Here is a 15,542-nt window from a genome sequence, read left to right on the forward strand (position 1 = left end):
TATAGTCGGAGGCACGGCAAGGAGCTCTGCAGATGGAGACCTGCTCCAAGAGTCTGGGCACCTGGACTGTGGACTGGATGGGTGCTCAGCATAAGCATGTAGAAGATTCCAGAACAAACGGTGACCACTCCATTACAAACTGGCTTAGATCAGCACTTCTCAAAGTGTGGTCTTCAGACAGAGAATGCCCCGTGTGACCACAATGAGGTAAGTACAAAAAGCGAGAGTAAGCATCCAGAAACCTCCATAGCATCCTGCCACCATCACAATACCCAAGCATGCTTTTGTATTTGTGAAAGTATCCATCTGTGACAGGCTGGGAATAAAAGAGTTAGCCCTTGCCACAGATAGTTTGAGAAGCGTGGGCTCAGACTATTCTTCTCTATCCAAGTGCTTACTGGGTAGTTTATCTTTAAAACAACTGACTTTTAATAAAATCACATTACAGGTAAAGAACTTAGAGAGTGTCTGACATCCAGGATGCACTGAGTGATAATGATGATATTGTATTATGTGATGCTCTGTTATTTTACTTGGACGAATGTGAAAAGGCCATTCAAAATCTCCTAAACCTTCAATTTCATGTCACAAGCATCTTACATTTAAACATCACAAAAGCCCTATGAGAGAGATCCCAACTGTATGTCCATCTTGGAGATGAGCAAAGTGAGGCATACAGCAGCTTGTTTCTATCCTGCCTCTCCACAAGAGAGGGCCTGGGACATCCTGAGCATCTCTTCCAGCTATGGCTGAGCTGGAACCTCTCAGCACAGTCTACCCAGCCCCAGAGATAGGCAAGGAAGGAAGGGTTGTGACCTTGGAAGAAACAAGGCATCAGAGAACCCAGACCCGTGCGAGGGGCACCAACATGGCCACAGGACACCTGGGCTGTGCAGCTTGTCCAGTCCTAGGCCTGTGCATTCACCAGTTTTGCTTCTCTTCCTCACCTTTCACTTTTAAAAATTTGTTTTATTTATGGTCAACTTTCTTTTGAAAACTTTCCTTCTGTCTTGTGGAACTAGGAGATCCACAGTAGCTGGGAAAGAGTTAAGCAGACGGATGTAAAGAGGGGAGAAGTCAAGGGGTGGGAGTCCAGTACCAGCAGTGGGGAGAACCTGCCCTGCCCTGGGGGTATCTGTGAGACCAGGGCCTACTCCACGGGGGTTCTGGGTTGACAGGACTAACCGAGGAGTGGGGTAAAATGGTAGCCACCATTTACTTTGTGGTTGTCTCTGTTCTAAGCACTTTGCATGTGTTAGCTCAGTAAATTCTCATAACGACCTGTCAGCCCGGCTACTCCCACCTTACAGATGAGAAAACTGTGGAGAGAAGAGAGGGCTGGGACACCCATGGGAAAGGCCTGACGTCTCCACCACTGGGGGCAAGGGTGCTGGATCAATTCCTCAGCCTGGAGCTGTCCCCATGACTCTTTCTGTGGGGGCACAGGTGAGAGGCACATGTCCCCAGGGGCTGGTGACCAGCCTGGCTGTGAGAACACAGCGTTCCCGGGATACTGAAGGTCCCTAGGGCTGGCTGGCAGGAGGCAGAGGGGTGTGTGGGGTGTCTGTCAGGGGTTGTATGTTGTGCATGATTGGTCAGGGGGCATCAGGCAAGCTCTAGGAATGGGGCTGGCCAGGAAGGCCATGGATGGGGGTCACACTATGGAGAATGCCCACTGTGTGAGCCCCCACCTGACACCCAGATGTTCAGGCCCTCAAGGGCAGGCCTCCTTCTGCCCATCCAGCCAAGGATGTCAGTGAGGCCACCTGCCTCACCAGCCTGGCTGAAGCCTCCAGGCTGCAGCAGCAGCTGTGGACATGCTCCCATCGGGGCAGGGCAGCGGAGCCTAGTTCTGGGCGGGGGAGACCTGAGGGACATGGGGCAGAGCCTCGGGTACCTAAGAACTCTAGCAGCTCTGGGCTGCCTGCCAACTCGGCATCCTTGGAGACACAGCGCAGGATCTCATTGAACACGGCTCTCCTCTCCCGGATGTCAGACTCCCCAACAAACAGGACCTTCCTGGGGAGCGGGGGGAGGCTGGCTGCTGCATAACGACTGCTCAGTTTCTGGTAAAACTCCTCAATCTCGCTGTACTTTTTGGAGACCTGGAATGAGAGGAGCATGTGGTTTCTTAAGTGAAGAGTGGCAGGGAGTGCTCCTTTCTCACCCCGAACAGGGGTCCCCGAGGCCCAGCAGCCACCACAGGAAGCGTGCCAGGAACGCCCGTCTGCTGCCCCTCCGCCTGTCTCCTGGCCTCAGGCTCCAGTCCTTAACACTCCTGGCCAATAGCAGATCCAAACATCTTAGTGCCCAGAGGAAACATGCAATAACGGTGCCATTCTGGGCACTGTCACAGGTCCAGGTAAAAAGATTCGATACAGGGAGCCTTGCCCGGCCTGCAGGTGATGAGGGCCACTGCGTTCATTCCCAGCTTTCTGCGTATCAGGAGGGTGATCTCACAGGCTGGCAGGTCATCTTCCTGCAACACCGTGAATCACCTGTTCTCAGCACCGACCTCATTCTCCCGTGAACCAGTGCAGCCTTCAGCGGGCCAGCCCATACAAGCAGTGGAGACAGATATTTCCAAGGCTGGTTCTCTGCCCTTCGTCAGGCAGGACCTCTGCATGCAGGCACCCGAGTGAAACAGGCCAGGACTCTTGCTATCATCAGAAGGTGGCCTTGAACACCATCTGACTCAGAGAGGGCAGCACTCAGCATCCTGTAGGGCCAGCGGGTGACTCCTGCCTCCTCCTCAGCCTCTCCCCACAGCTCCTGGGCAGCTAAGTCTTCGCTCCTCCACTCACGGAGCTCTTGCTGCATGTGTACTCTATGCAGGACACCCCAGCAGGTTCTCGGTCTCACAGTGGTTTCAGTGCCATCACCGTGTCTGTAACCCTGTGGGTGCTCAGCAAAGTCACCTGCTGTATACACACACCATCAGTCTGGCATCTACCCTCACTCCTAGCTCCTCTGTACTTTCCCCATAGACTGGGCCTGTCTACCCCGACTGAAGTGTGGATCACTCATTCTTATGCTCCCAGGCCTGGGCTGTGCCCACTGTGTGCCACTGGAGTGCTGGCGTGCAGGGGCTGTGGGCATCTGATGCCCTCTGGCGCAGGGGGATCCCTTGGTGCAGGGTGTGTCTGGAGCACACACCCTTGGCTCCAGCACCACCACCCAGAATGCCCAGCCTGCAAAGGGTCAAGATACCAGGAGGCAGCTGAGGGGACTTCAGAACCTCCAGTGGGGAGTCATCTGGGACAGGTGCTGCTTGCTGTTGTCAGCACAAGAGCCTGGCTCCAGACTTTCCTGAAAACAGCCCTCAGGGAAAGGCACGTGGACCCCTTCGCAGAGCAATTGCTAAAACACAGGCTCCAACAGCAGAGGACTCCAGCCCGGCCCGCAGAGCAGGCCACGGTGGGGGCTGGGCGCCCCCTGCTGGCCCAACTGCTCCACTCAGGCTCAGACCACAGACCCAGCAAATCCAGGCTTTGGAAACCTCCATCTCCAGTGCACTGGCAGCATGAGTACCGTGGAGTTGTAGGCCTGGGCTCCCACCCCACCCAGGGCCCACGTCCATCAGGGGTTCAGGCAGGATTTCTCGGGTGGGTACCTGCGCCAGCAACAACAGGAGGCCAAGTAAGAGGCCCTGAGCAGAGGAAGCTCGAGGTTGAGAACTCACATTTATCTGATGCCCCCGTGTGCCAGGCACTGCTGAGGATGGGGCAGACAGCCCCGTAACTTTAGTAAGCTTGTGGGTGTCTGCACTGCTAGCACACCCAAGAGCCTGCACAACCTCCACTGCAGTGCCCCCTCCTGGGGCCACTTTTACTCCATGGTCAGCAAATCAGTACATGTTTATATTAAAACACATATGCCCTTTTAAGTAGATACAAAATGCTCATTAATTCTTTGAGTTAAATCATGAAACATCAAAGAGACTTCAGGCTTCGGGTATGTAACTGTGGGCTCCATCCTGAGATCCCATGGGGAATAAAGGAGTTCTCTACCCTTGCAGGCACTTTCAAATATTTGACAAGCCCCTGCACCCACACACTCCCCAGGAGTGGGCATCACTGACTAGGAAAAAGTGGCACTAGTGTGATGCATGGAGGTGTTAAAACATCCTCACGTACACCTCACATGTAAGGCCAGCCCTCTGCACAGAACCAAGTGGGCTGGGTTGAAGCCCAAGGTTCCCAGAGTGCTCCCTCCTTCATGCCCGGCAACATCAAGCTCAAATACTCTCCTCTTTTGCTCCTGTCCCTGAAAATGTGGGTGCATTGAGTCCCATCCTGGGTCAAGTCAAACTACCAGGAGCTGCAAAGCGCCCTGCAAAGCAGAGCCACTCTCAGAGCAATGCAGGTCCAGAATCACCCCGACATCACACGTTGCTTCTCACCAAGAGTCGGCCACAGAAGCAATCAAATGAAAAACAGCATTGCTATTCTAGACGCTTCCCATGACATTGCTGAATGTCCCTTAAAATTGTGTGGCTGGGCGTGGGGGTTCATGCCTGTAATCCCAGCACTTTGGGAGGCTGAGGCAGGAGGATTGCTTGAGCCCAGTTTGAGGAGTTTGAGACCAGCCTGGACAACATAACAAGACACTATGTCTACCAAAAAATAAAAAATAAAAAACAAAAAGCTGGGCATGGTGGCGTGTGCCTGTAGTCCTAGATACTTAGGAGGCTGAGGCAGGAGGACTGCTTGAGCTTAGGAGTTCCAGGCTGCAGTGAGCTATGATCACACCACTGCACTCCAGTCTGAAGAGAGTGAGATCCTATCTCTTAAAAAAAACATTTGTGCTATAAATTTCTCTTAAAATTTAGTGTCTCTTTCAACAGGTCACCAGAAAGATGCAACTCGTTTCCCTTTTTATCTTGGCTGCTAGGAGACTCCACGCTAGCCCCGTGTCACTCCCCGCTGTACTGTGGGGTCTAGTTCATTTCACCTTTGCCTTAATAATCCTGTACCTGTGTCTCTCGGTCTCCAGCTGCAGGTCCTTTTCACAAGAGGCCAAATGGTAAATAATAAGTCAATGAGTGTGTGATCTCAACCCTCTTGAAATTCTCTCCTCCCTTAGCTCCTGTGACTCCGTAGACATCCCATTCTCTCCTTTCTGCCTCAGCTACAGACTCCTCTTTCTCCCCAAGAGTCTTGAACCCCCGGTGTCCTCAGGATTTCCTTCTCAGCCCTTCTCTCTGCTTTCCACATCTGTTCTCTGAACAACTTCATCCACTCCCAGATTTTTAGTATCACCTGCAAGTTGATGACACCCTAGCCTGTATCTCAGGTCTGAGCCTGTATTGAGCTCCAGCCTCACGTATCCATCTACAGGGCGGACACTTCACACTCCACATGCCCCCTGGATCTGCTCCTCTATCATATTCTTTATTTCAGTTGGTGGAAACAGTCAGCAAATGTGGTGCATGTTACCCTGTAAACATTTTCAACTCTCCCTGTCCCTTCCATACCAAGTGCAATGGCCTGCTCCAAGCCCTTGCTTTGGGAATGACCATATTGGCCATGTATCTGGGGTCGCTGACACCTGTTTTGTTCCTTCCAATCCAACGCCATGCTCACAGCAGATTGGCTGGTTAAAGGCAAAAGGGCCCATGTCACTCTTCTGCTTAAAACTCTCCTTGGCTGAAGGTTAAGTCCAGGCTCCCGCACACTCTCCACAATCTGGATCCTGCCTGTCGCTCACCTTCATCTTCCCCACTTCCTCCCAGGACCACACTCAACTGCGCAGAGTTCCCCACTCAACATCCTGCTTCCAGCCTCCGTGCCTTCGCTTAGGCTGCATCATCTGCCAGGACACCCTTCTCGCCTCTTCTGCTGAGCCCCACCTGCTCCTCAAAACACAGCTCAACCACCACCTCTTCCAAGAAGTTTCCCCAGGGTGAGTTAGGTGTCCCTTCTCTATACCCCCAGAGCCTCCCATGTGCTCCTGTCCCCATTTGTATCTGTCTCTTTAGAGGTCTGCCTCTCCATGGACTGAGGGCGTCTGATTCACTCTGTGTCCCTTTTGTCTAGCACGGTCTGGTACTCCAGGCCCTGAGCAAGCAACAGACAGAGAAGCACCTGCTCCAGATGCTACTTGAACCCTGGTGGGCAGGTGTGTCTGCCCACCCGGACCCCGAGCACTCTCGAAACATCCTGGCCAGAGCCTCCGGCTCACCAAGAACTGGACGACATCCTCGGGCCTGTGCTTGGCCGACTTGAACGCAGCCAGGCGGGTCACCACCAGGATCTGGTACTCCACGTGTCCAGACATCATCTTGCCCCGCACCTCCTGGTGCTGGGGCACAGTCAGGTCGAGGCCAGTGTGGGCATTCTGAAGTCGCCTGCCAGAGGAAAAGAAGGCAGGTGGGGTTCAGGGTCAAGGCAGCAGGCTTCCTGAGCAAAGTGTGGGTAGGGCCTCCAGGTGCCTGACAGGCCTGGGTGCCAGGCGACTGCTGGCTGTCCTCAGTGGTCACTGCTCCAGGCCACTCATCCCACCACACCAGCCCCTCATAAGACTGGCTTCCCAGGCCTTGGACCTGGTCCTGCCTTTGGGTTGCTCAGGGACAAAGGTCTGCTCCCTGCAGGAAAACGGGAAAGGATGGGGCTTGTTGAAAGGGATCGACATAAACTCTGGGCAGAGCAACATCCCAGTGCCTGTACTCAGACCAAGGAACATGGCTGGGGCTGCAGAGACAACAAGGGACTGAAATCCCAGCTGGAGACAGGCACCTCTCTTTGGCTAATGGGCAGGAGGGCTGCTACAGGCCCTCTGGGGAGGACACGGGATGGGCACTGGAGGCAGGGCCCTTGTGCCCCGTCGTGGCCCAGAGAGGCACTGACAGGCCTGTCCCTCATGTCGGCAGTCGATGCTGCCCCTCGAGGTGTAGAGAGGATGCATCGGCAAAACATCACCACTCTTGGAGACTTGTAAAATGCAATTCGAATATACTGAATTGTATGACGAGCAAAGAAATGATGAGATGTTTTCCTTGAAGTGGAAAAAGTTATTAAATACATCCCTCATCCTACGTAAGGTGAGACACAGACTTGTGCAGACTAACGTCCCTCACACAAACGCCTCTGGCAGGACATGCCAGGCACCCTCTGAGCAGCTCTGACCATCAAGGTGAGACCTCCTGTGTGCTGGGCAGGACCCTGAAAACACAGGAGGGGCTTCTGGAGCTTAACCTGTGTCTGGGGCAAGCCCCCTCCCTCTCTGGAACTATACCTCAATCCATCAAATCCCCCCTGCCTGAGCACTCCTCCCACACAGACCCCTCACATCCCACGTTGTCACCACATGCCACGTGGTCACCAGCACGACGCTGCTGTCACCAACTGGCGAGGCCTACGGTGATGCGCCTCCTATGCCGTGTGTGCTACCCAGTGACTGTGTGCTGTACACACAAGGAGTATCCTTCCGCAGTGTAGGGCACCCCAGGAAACCTGCCTTCAGGTGGTGAAAAGTGGGCGAGGGCCGAATGGGCACTGAGAGGTGCACATGTACAGCCAGCCCTCTGCCGATGGCATTGAGTTCACACGGTGTGCACTCGCGGCCTGGTGTCGCCCACGGTGTCACTGTCACCAGTGTGGAGGAGGAAGGTGAGGCTGGATGCTGACGGGAGATGCACTCGGCTCTAGGGCTGACTCTGTGAAGTCACTTTCACTTCCTGCAGCCCTGCGAAGGAGCTCTGCTACTCAGACCCACTTAAAAGACAGGGAAACAGACCCTAACGGGAAAGCGGCTGCCCAGGTCTCACCCCGCATGAGGTGGAGCTGCTTTCAATCCCAGACAGTTGCTCCAGAGCCCAGGTGGCCTCTTATGGGGCAGACATGAGAAAGAAGCCAGGCATCATTTCTTTAGGATCATGATGAAAACGAGGCACACCGGGATGAAAGTGACAAGAAGGGCGGGGCCTGAGCTGGGGGGAGGTCCTCTCAGGGGTAGGAAGGGGATGGAGCAGATCCAGATTGGCATCTCCCACCATCCAGCCCCCTCACAGCACCCCACATCCAATGGTTCTCTGACCACGCCAGAACCCACAATCCATAACCCCAACCCTTTTCCAGGGTCCCATTCCATTGCTGGAATCCCTCTGCCTTAGGCCCAGCTCCCCTGACTTCTTACCCAGGGCTGAGCTGGCCTGGTCAAAGCCCACTTCTCCAGTTCTCTGCTTCCTTCACCCTGTGCCCAGGTGGCTCAACGTGACTGGGGACAGACATGGTGCAAACATGCAGTCTGTTCCCATTGAAATTCACAGCTGCAGACTTGAAGGCACAGCACTGCACCAGGCTTGGCAACCCTATCTTGCCCTAGATGTGGGGTTCTCAAAGTGTGGTCCCTGGATCAGGATCAACATCGCCTAGGAACTTATAAGAAAGGCATGTTCAGGCCTAGGGTGGCCAGCAATCTTGTTTTCTTAGTAAGCCCTCCAGCGACTCTGATGCACCTGGGCCTACTCCATCACCCTCCCACTTCCCTGAACCCATAGGAAAACTTTCTCTGCAGGGCCAGGTAGTAAATATTTCAGACTGTGCAGGGTATCTGGTCTCTGCTGCAGCTGCTACGGAGAGTACATAAACAAATGGGGGTGTGGTGGGCAGGATGTACCCTACACCAAGCTTCTCCAATTGTAATGTGTGTGCAACCCCCTGAGGATCCTGTTAATATGCAGATTCTGGTTCTGCAGGCCCGGGGTGGGCCTGAGAGTCGCCATCTCTAGTAAATTCCCAAGTGATGTGGACACTGTTGTGTGCTGCTCCAGAGACCATCAGAGAATATCCTGGGCTTCACTGTCACATCTGCCCATCAGCCTGCAGCTGCTCCCTGATAGCTGCCCTCTCCTGGGACTATAGACAAACTGGCTGGCTGCTCCTAAGGCCAATCTTCTATAAGGGCAGCGGCTCTGAGCCCCTCCCACCTACTCAAGGACATAGCTGCTGCAGCTCACCCCTCTTTTCCACAGCATCGATTTTCCTTCCTTACTGGCCCACGCTCGTTAGCATGCAACCACGCTCTGACAGCTCATGTAACAAAAGCTGTGCTTTGACCAGACATTCCCCTTGGTCCATTTCCCTCCTGCCCTTTCCAGCAGAACTTCTCAACAGAGGGCCCCATATTCATGGGTTCCTCTCCTCCTGTTTGATCTTGAACCTGTTCCAGCCAGACTTTGGTCCTCATCATGCAACAAACTGCCCACGTCCAGGTCACCTGTGACCTCCGTGTTGTTAAATCCAAAGGTGAGTCCTCATTTCTCCTCTGGTCTCACTTGTCAGCAGCAGCGGGCACAGTCAGCCGCTCCCTCCTTCAAGCTCTGCCTTCACTGGTGGCTGGAGCGCCCCTTCCCTCTTGCTTCTTTCCTGCCCGCCCTGGCCACTCTTGCTCAAACAGGAGGAGAGGAACTGCTTTGGATGGTTTCCCTTGATGGCATCCAGAGCACCCACCTTAGATCTTCTTCCTCTCACTGTACCCCTCCCCAGGTGATCTCATCCGGGCTCCAGGCTTTAAATACCGTTTCCGAGCCAATGGCTCCCCAACTCCCATCTTTAGCCCACCCTCCCCTCACAGCCAGCCCCCTTCCAGCTACCTGCCTGACATCCCCACTGGGCTGTCAACGAGCTTCTCAAACTCACCTGTCTACACCAATACTGCTCCCACCTCTCCCCAAGCCTGCTAAATGGCAACCTTGTTCTTTCAGCATCTTAGGCTGAGAGACTTGCTGTTAGTCTTGACTTCTCTTTCGTGTTCTCATATCCAAGCAACAGCAAACCTGAAAGCTCAATCTTCAAAATATATCCACAACCCAAACATTTCTCACCCTCATGGCCACCATCACCCTGGGCCAAGCTACCACTGGCTCTACGTGGAATCCTACAAGCAATCCTGCTCAGCATAGCAGTCAAAGGATCTCTGTAAACCATAAGCTGGGTCCTATTGCACTTGAAATAAAACCTGATGGCCCATCCACAGCCTTCAAGCCCTTTCCTGATCATCCCTCACTCCCAAGCTTGCCTCTTCACCCCATCACCTAACACTCTCCCTGGGCTCACTCCACTCCAACCATACCAGCCTCTGGATCCTGCTGTCCTGTCCTCCGAGTACACACTTTTCCAAGATTTCTTTTTCATGGCTCTCTCCCTCAGGGAGCTTGTCAGGGATCCGCCCAGGGGCCACTCCATCAGAAAGACGCCCCTTGACCACACCATAGAAAACAGCATGCGTGCCTCCTACCACTCTGTTGCCCCCACTGCTTTGTTTTCCTTCATAACATGTACCATCCCTGACATGTAGATTTGCCTACTGTGCCTGTGCCCCCATTAAAGCTCTATGAGAGGGACTTGTTTGTCTCCTAGAACTTGGGCCAGTACCCGGTACAGAGGCGGCTCTCAATAAACACCTGCTGCTTGAAGTCAAGCTTGAGTGCATGCGGCAATGACAGGTGGGAGGAGGCCGCACTGGAAAGAGGAGCTGGGGTGTGACTGGGAAGGGCCAGCCTTGCTGCTGGGCTAAGGTGTTTGAACTCACCCTGCAGGCAAAATCCTTGGGTGTGCTGGTGCCCTCAGCAAGAAATGAGCACGACTCATGTGGCCTTACCACCGCCAGCGCCCCCACGCCTGTTAACAAGATACGTCCAGGCTGTGCAGCTGGGCAGGGAGGGAAGCCACCCACCCCTTCCCAAGCACCCAACACCAAAGTCATACCCCATCCATCTGCATATGGCCGAGGGGCCTATACTACTGACGTTGCCCATGCCTGCCAATCTCAAACCTCCAATTCACAAAAAAGGAAACTGAGGCTTGGTGAGAGGAAGTGACGTAAGTGGCAGTAGGGCAACCTCTTCTGCCCGTGAAGATACATCTGTAACCACACTTGATCATGCAAGACCAATCAGGCTCCGACATCAGGGTTTACAAAAGGAATCATACCTTTCTAGACCTGAAGTCACGGGGAATTCCTGATTACAACTGGAAGATCAACAGTTGGCTGGGTAACACGTTCATTTATGTCATAAATTGGCATCTTAGCCTAAGACTTTGTGTAGGGAGAGCAAGGGTGAAGTGTATGAAAATATTTGAAGTAAGTCACTTTACAGCGTTTTAAAGGCGGAAAGAAGTAAAAGCACGTGCCTCCCAGCCTTGCCAGGATCCATCTCGGGCTGGGTCCTTCAGGCCTCGATCAGGACCAACCCACTCTGCATCCTCCGCCTGGACCCCTCCGAGGCCTTTGCTGTAACTTGTGCTCTCCTGAGCTGCCTCGCAAGCAGCGACCACCTCTCCCTGGTCTCTCATCAAAGTCATCCTCCCAGAAACCGGGTTCCTGACCTGTACTGTGTTCCCATGGCAACCTGAGCTTACTACCCGCTGCTGGCATCACCCCCTCTCCACCGCAGCCCCCTGCAAGGCGAGCCTGTCTGATTCACCCCGGTCCCCAGTGCCCAGCACCGGGCCTGGGACGCAGGGAGCGCTGAAAGGATGGAGAACTAGGTTTTCGGGCCCAAAAGAGAAGAACCCAAGCCGATAGGAAAGGAGAGCAGAGTCCCCACTGCGCCCGCCTGCACTGAGCCAGTCAGTCCCAGGTCTCCCGCAGTCTTTGGCGAGTTCTCTACCCTCTAGAGGGCCTCAGTTTCCTCATCCGTAAATCGGGGGCGCCACCTCTCCAGCAGGGCGGTGCAGGGGCCCAGCCGGGATAAGCCACCGAGGGCGCTGGGGAGACCTGCAACGGGTCCCGGGCCTGGGAGGCGGCCGCCTCCCCATGCCTCTCCGCCCGGGCGCCCCGGACTGCGAGCTGCGCGGCGTGGGGCACGGGGGTCTGGCTCACCTGGAGGTGACGAGCACCGCCGGGGAATGCATGACGGCAGCGGGGGCTCAGGGCGGGGCGCGCAGTCACGGGACCCGGCGGTGCCCGCGTCACCGTGTCCCCGCCCCGCCTCCCGCCGCCCTGGCCCGCCCCCTGGCGGCCGCGGCCGCGCAGTTCGCGCCTGTGGCCAGAGGCGGGGCCGGGGCGGGAGCGCGGCGGGGCGGGAGCGCGGGCGGGTCCTCCACTGTCGCGGTCGGTCTGCGCAGTTCGGAGTTTCCGGAGTCCCCGGGCTGAGCCGCGCCCGCCGCAACCACCTAGAAGAAGCCTAGCCTGGCCCTGGCACGCGGTGAACCTTAATCGGTGTGTCTGTTTTGGGCTAAAGTTTAGCCGCTAGAGAGACGGGGCTCTGCCTCTGCTATTTCCGCCGCCGGTCCCCTCTCCCCAAAGAACGTTTCATTCAACCGATCGGTCAACAAATATTTCCCAAGCCGGGGCTCTGTCCAGGCCTCGTGGGGTCTTCTTCAAGCTGCACAGTGGACGCCACGCAGCAGCCCAGTACCCCTTGAGCTTGCTGCCTCCAGCTAGCTCTCCTCTGTCCTTCCTACTGCCTGCCGGCTCCATAACTGACGGGCACTCTCCCGACAGAGGATCTTCAGAGAGCCACCCTCTGCTGCTTGGCAGAGCCCTGGTGGAGGCCTCCCGGGGCCAGGCCTGTCTGGGATGGCTGCACTTGGGTTCCCAGCTGGAGCAGGGCAATGGGGTCCAGGAGCCAGTTCCCCTCAGAAGGGGAACGTACAGACATGCAGACCCTAACAGACCCTCTCATTTTAGATTCACCTCTCCGTGGTGTGAGAAACAAGAGATCATATCACCTGCCAGCGTAGCCCAGGGAAAGAAAAGCTGAGTCTGCAAACAGGGCCAGTAGAAGGTGCAAACTGCTGCCCGTATTCTTTTACTGTCTCCACCCAGAGCCCCAGTGACAAAAAGCAAGAGAAGCTGAGCTTAACCATACCAGAATTCACGGCAGGGCGATGTCAGCCCTGTTTCCTGAGCCTGTCGACCACTGCCACCAGCATCACCACCATCTACCTGTAGTTACAGATTTTAGTGAAGAAATCCTACAGATTTTGAAAAATGACTTTCCCCAATGTATCTCTTGAATAAATATGGATATTCCTGTGCCTTATTATTTGTTTCAAATTTGTTTATAGGCAAGATGAGCAATCATGAATGAAATATGACAATGAATGAAAGTTCTGAGGGAGACCCTTGAAGGCTACAGCGAAGAGCTGGGATGATGGCGGGAACCCCTGTCTGCTCTGCTGCTCATCGGCCTGTCTGTCTGCAGGGCAGTGTTCAGAGCTGCAGACGGTCCTCCGTGTTTTGTTTAAATTGGCATGCCCCACTTTAGAGAAAGGGAGTTCAGAGTCTGGACAGAAAACAGTAAAGGCTTCAGCATTCCAGGAGTCTGAGTGTAGTGCCAGGCAGTCGGGCAGTCACCATTGCACTTACGTTTATCCAGCAGACAGAAACACTGTGAATAAGACACTTTAGCTGCCTTCAATGGATTTCCTTGCCTTTCTATGTGGGGAGCAGGTGGGGGTCTGGAAAGGCTTTCTGAAGGAGCCAAAGTCCAAGGTAAAACCTGAAGAAATATGGATAGAATAGAATAGAAGGAATGTCACATGCAAAGCCCTAGAGACAGCATAGGAACACCAGGGAACAGGGGAAGAGGCCAGCAGGAGCCAGGGTGTGGACAGCCTAGTGCACCAAGGCCAGGGCTTTGCCTGATTCTGAGGCCAACACAGCACCATCAGAGGGTCAGGGACATAGGAGTGACCAGGCCAGCTAGGCCGTAGGCAGGGGTTTGGAGCATGTTGAAGGTATGAAGATGTGCTGGACTGCAGAACAATCCAGACAGGAAACAATGGTCCCATGAACTAGGGTGATGGCCACCCAGGTGGAGAAGAGGGGACAGGTGAGAGGACCTTAGCAGAAGGAGTTGGTCAAGACTCGGGAATCCAATGGTTGAGGGCGGGAAGAGATAAGATGCCACTGTGGTTTGGCTCTTGTGAGTGGCTGGACATTGGTATCATTCTCTGTGGCAGGGCACCTGGAGAAGGAGCATATTTTTGGTGGGATGATGGGTTTTGTTTCAGACAGGCAGTGTTTGAAGGGCTGGGCCTATTGATACAATTGGATCGATGGCCCTGGGCCTCAGGAAGCCGACCTGGACTGGAGACTGACATAGGAGTCATGGGTAGAAAGTTGCTCTTGAGCCTGAGAGTTGGGGTGAGCCCACCGAGGAGGGTCTACGATCCAGAGATATGCAGCGGGGGGTGGGGTGGGTGCAGAGAAGGGGACTCCCCATCATTGTGGGAGCTGGTAGCATTTCTGTCACCAATGCCTTGTAAGCAAATGAGAGGGCCTCACCCATGCCCCTGGGGTTGCTAAGTGTGCACCTCAGGAAGACTTGGCCCACCTGTCAAGAATGCAACTGGTTTCCCATGAAAGAACGACCCCATCCCCGACAGCAATCCCATTTTCTGCCTCTGTGGGTCCCACGTGCCCCTCTATGGCTCCAGCACGTAATTGTATACAATGCAAGGAATGTGGGATCTAAATCTGATATTTTCTGCTTCCTGTTTAATTCAAGGAGCCCCTTCCATGGCTGAAGCTACGGTAACACAAACCACATTGCAAAGGATTTTCTATTTCTCTCTTTCCTACTGCCCTGGGAGGAACACTCCAGGCCTGAGTCTCCACCCAGGAAGTCGCTGGGCCTCAGGACACTGCAGTCAGTGAGAGACACCCACAGCCTGCAGGGGGCGCTCTGAACTCTGGCTGAGCCACTCACCAACATTTTCCATGGTGGCTCGGGTCTTCTGGGACCTTATAATTTGTCTCTGTTCCCTAATGTGATACTTTAGAGCTTCAGGGTCTGGACACCTCCACATGGAGCAGGGCCACCACCTTGCTTGTCACTTAGCAAACACTCACGGGTACAGCTCTAGGCCTGTTACCTCCCCAGGCTTTGGGGCTGCAGAGCCTTATCTGTGGGGCTCACAGACCACTGCAGGGGCTCACAGGCTACTCTAGGACAGCTGGAGATTTCAACAAGGATGTACGCCTAGGGTACTATGGTGCACAGAGGAGGGCATATAACTAACTCAGCCAGGGGTTGGGCATACAAAGAAGTCTACCAGGAGGAGGTGATGGCAGACCTGGGTCGTAAAAAGTAGGTATTATTTTTTTGAGACTTGATTTTCTCACTGGTGAAATGGACTTAACAGAAACCTTTAAATCATAACATTGCTTTGAATTACATGAGGTAAAATGAGACTGAAACAAGATGAAATATATGGCAGGCATTGGAGATGAGCTAACCTGAAGCCATTCACAACCCCCTTCTTCCTGATTTTTATTACCGTAGAGGCTGGAGAAGTAAAACACACATGTCCCATTTCAGTTACAAGGGGCCATGTGACATAACTGACCACATATACTCAAGTTCATACAGGGATACAGTGCTGGAAACACAGCAGCCATCATGGGAGCAGGAGGCACAGACATGAGCCTGGAGTCTACCATGTTAAGGATGAACGAGCCTGGGGAGCTGATGGCATATGAACTTGCATACCAGTCCTGGACTTTTTCTACAAAGTTCTCCTTGCACAAATGCCTAAACCACTCTAAGTGGGGGTTTTCTGCAGTGGATTTCCTGGTGGTATAGTTGT

General features: G+C 54.2%; 1 protein-coding gene across 1 annotated transcript in view; it reads right to left on the minus strand.

Annotated features, from left to right (window-relative positions):
• The window catches only part of HS1BP3 (HCLS1 binding protein 3), a 34,413-nt gene extending 22,223 nt beyond the window's left edge, over nucleotides 1-12,190 (minus strand). The window contains exons 1-3 of the mRNA XM_033176387.1: nucleotides 11,827-12,190; nucleotides 6,184-6,349; nucleotides 1,898-2,105 (exon numbers count right to left, since the gene is read on the minus strand). Of these exons, the coding sequence (XP_033032278.1) occupies nucleotides 1,898-2,105; nucleotides 6,184-6,349; nucleotides 11,827-11,858 (406 nt within the window). The 5' untranslated portion in view covers nucleotides 11,859-12,190. The remainder of the gene's footprint in view (nucleotides 1-1,897; nucleotides 2,106-6,183; nucleotides 6,350-11,826) is intronic.
• Between the last annotated feature and the right edge of the window lie 3,352 nt (nucleotides 12,191-15,542).

This window comes from Trachypithecus francoisi, unplaced genomic scaffold (genome assembly GCF_009764315.1).
Source record: "Trachypithecus francoisi isolate TF-2019V2 unplaced genomic scaffold, Tfra_2.0 Lachesis_group17, whole genome shotgun sequence".
NCBI classification, from domain to species: domain Eukaryota; kingdom Metazoa; phylum Chordata; class Mammalia; order Primates; family Cercopithecidae; genus Trachypithecus; species Trachypithecus francoisi.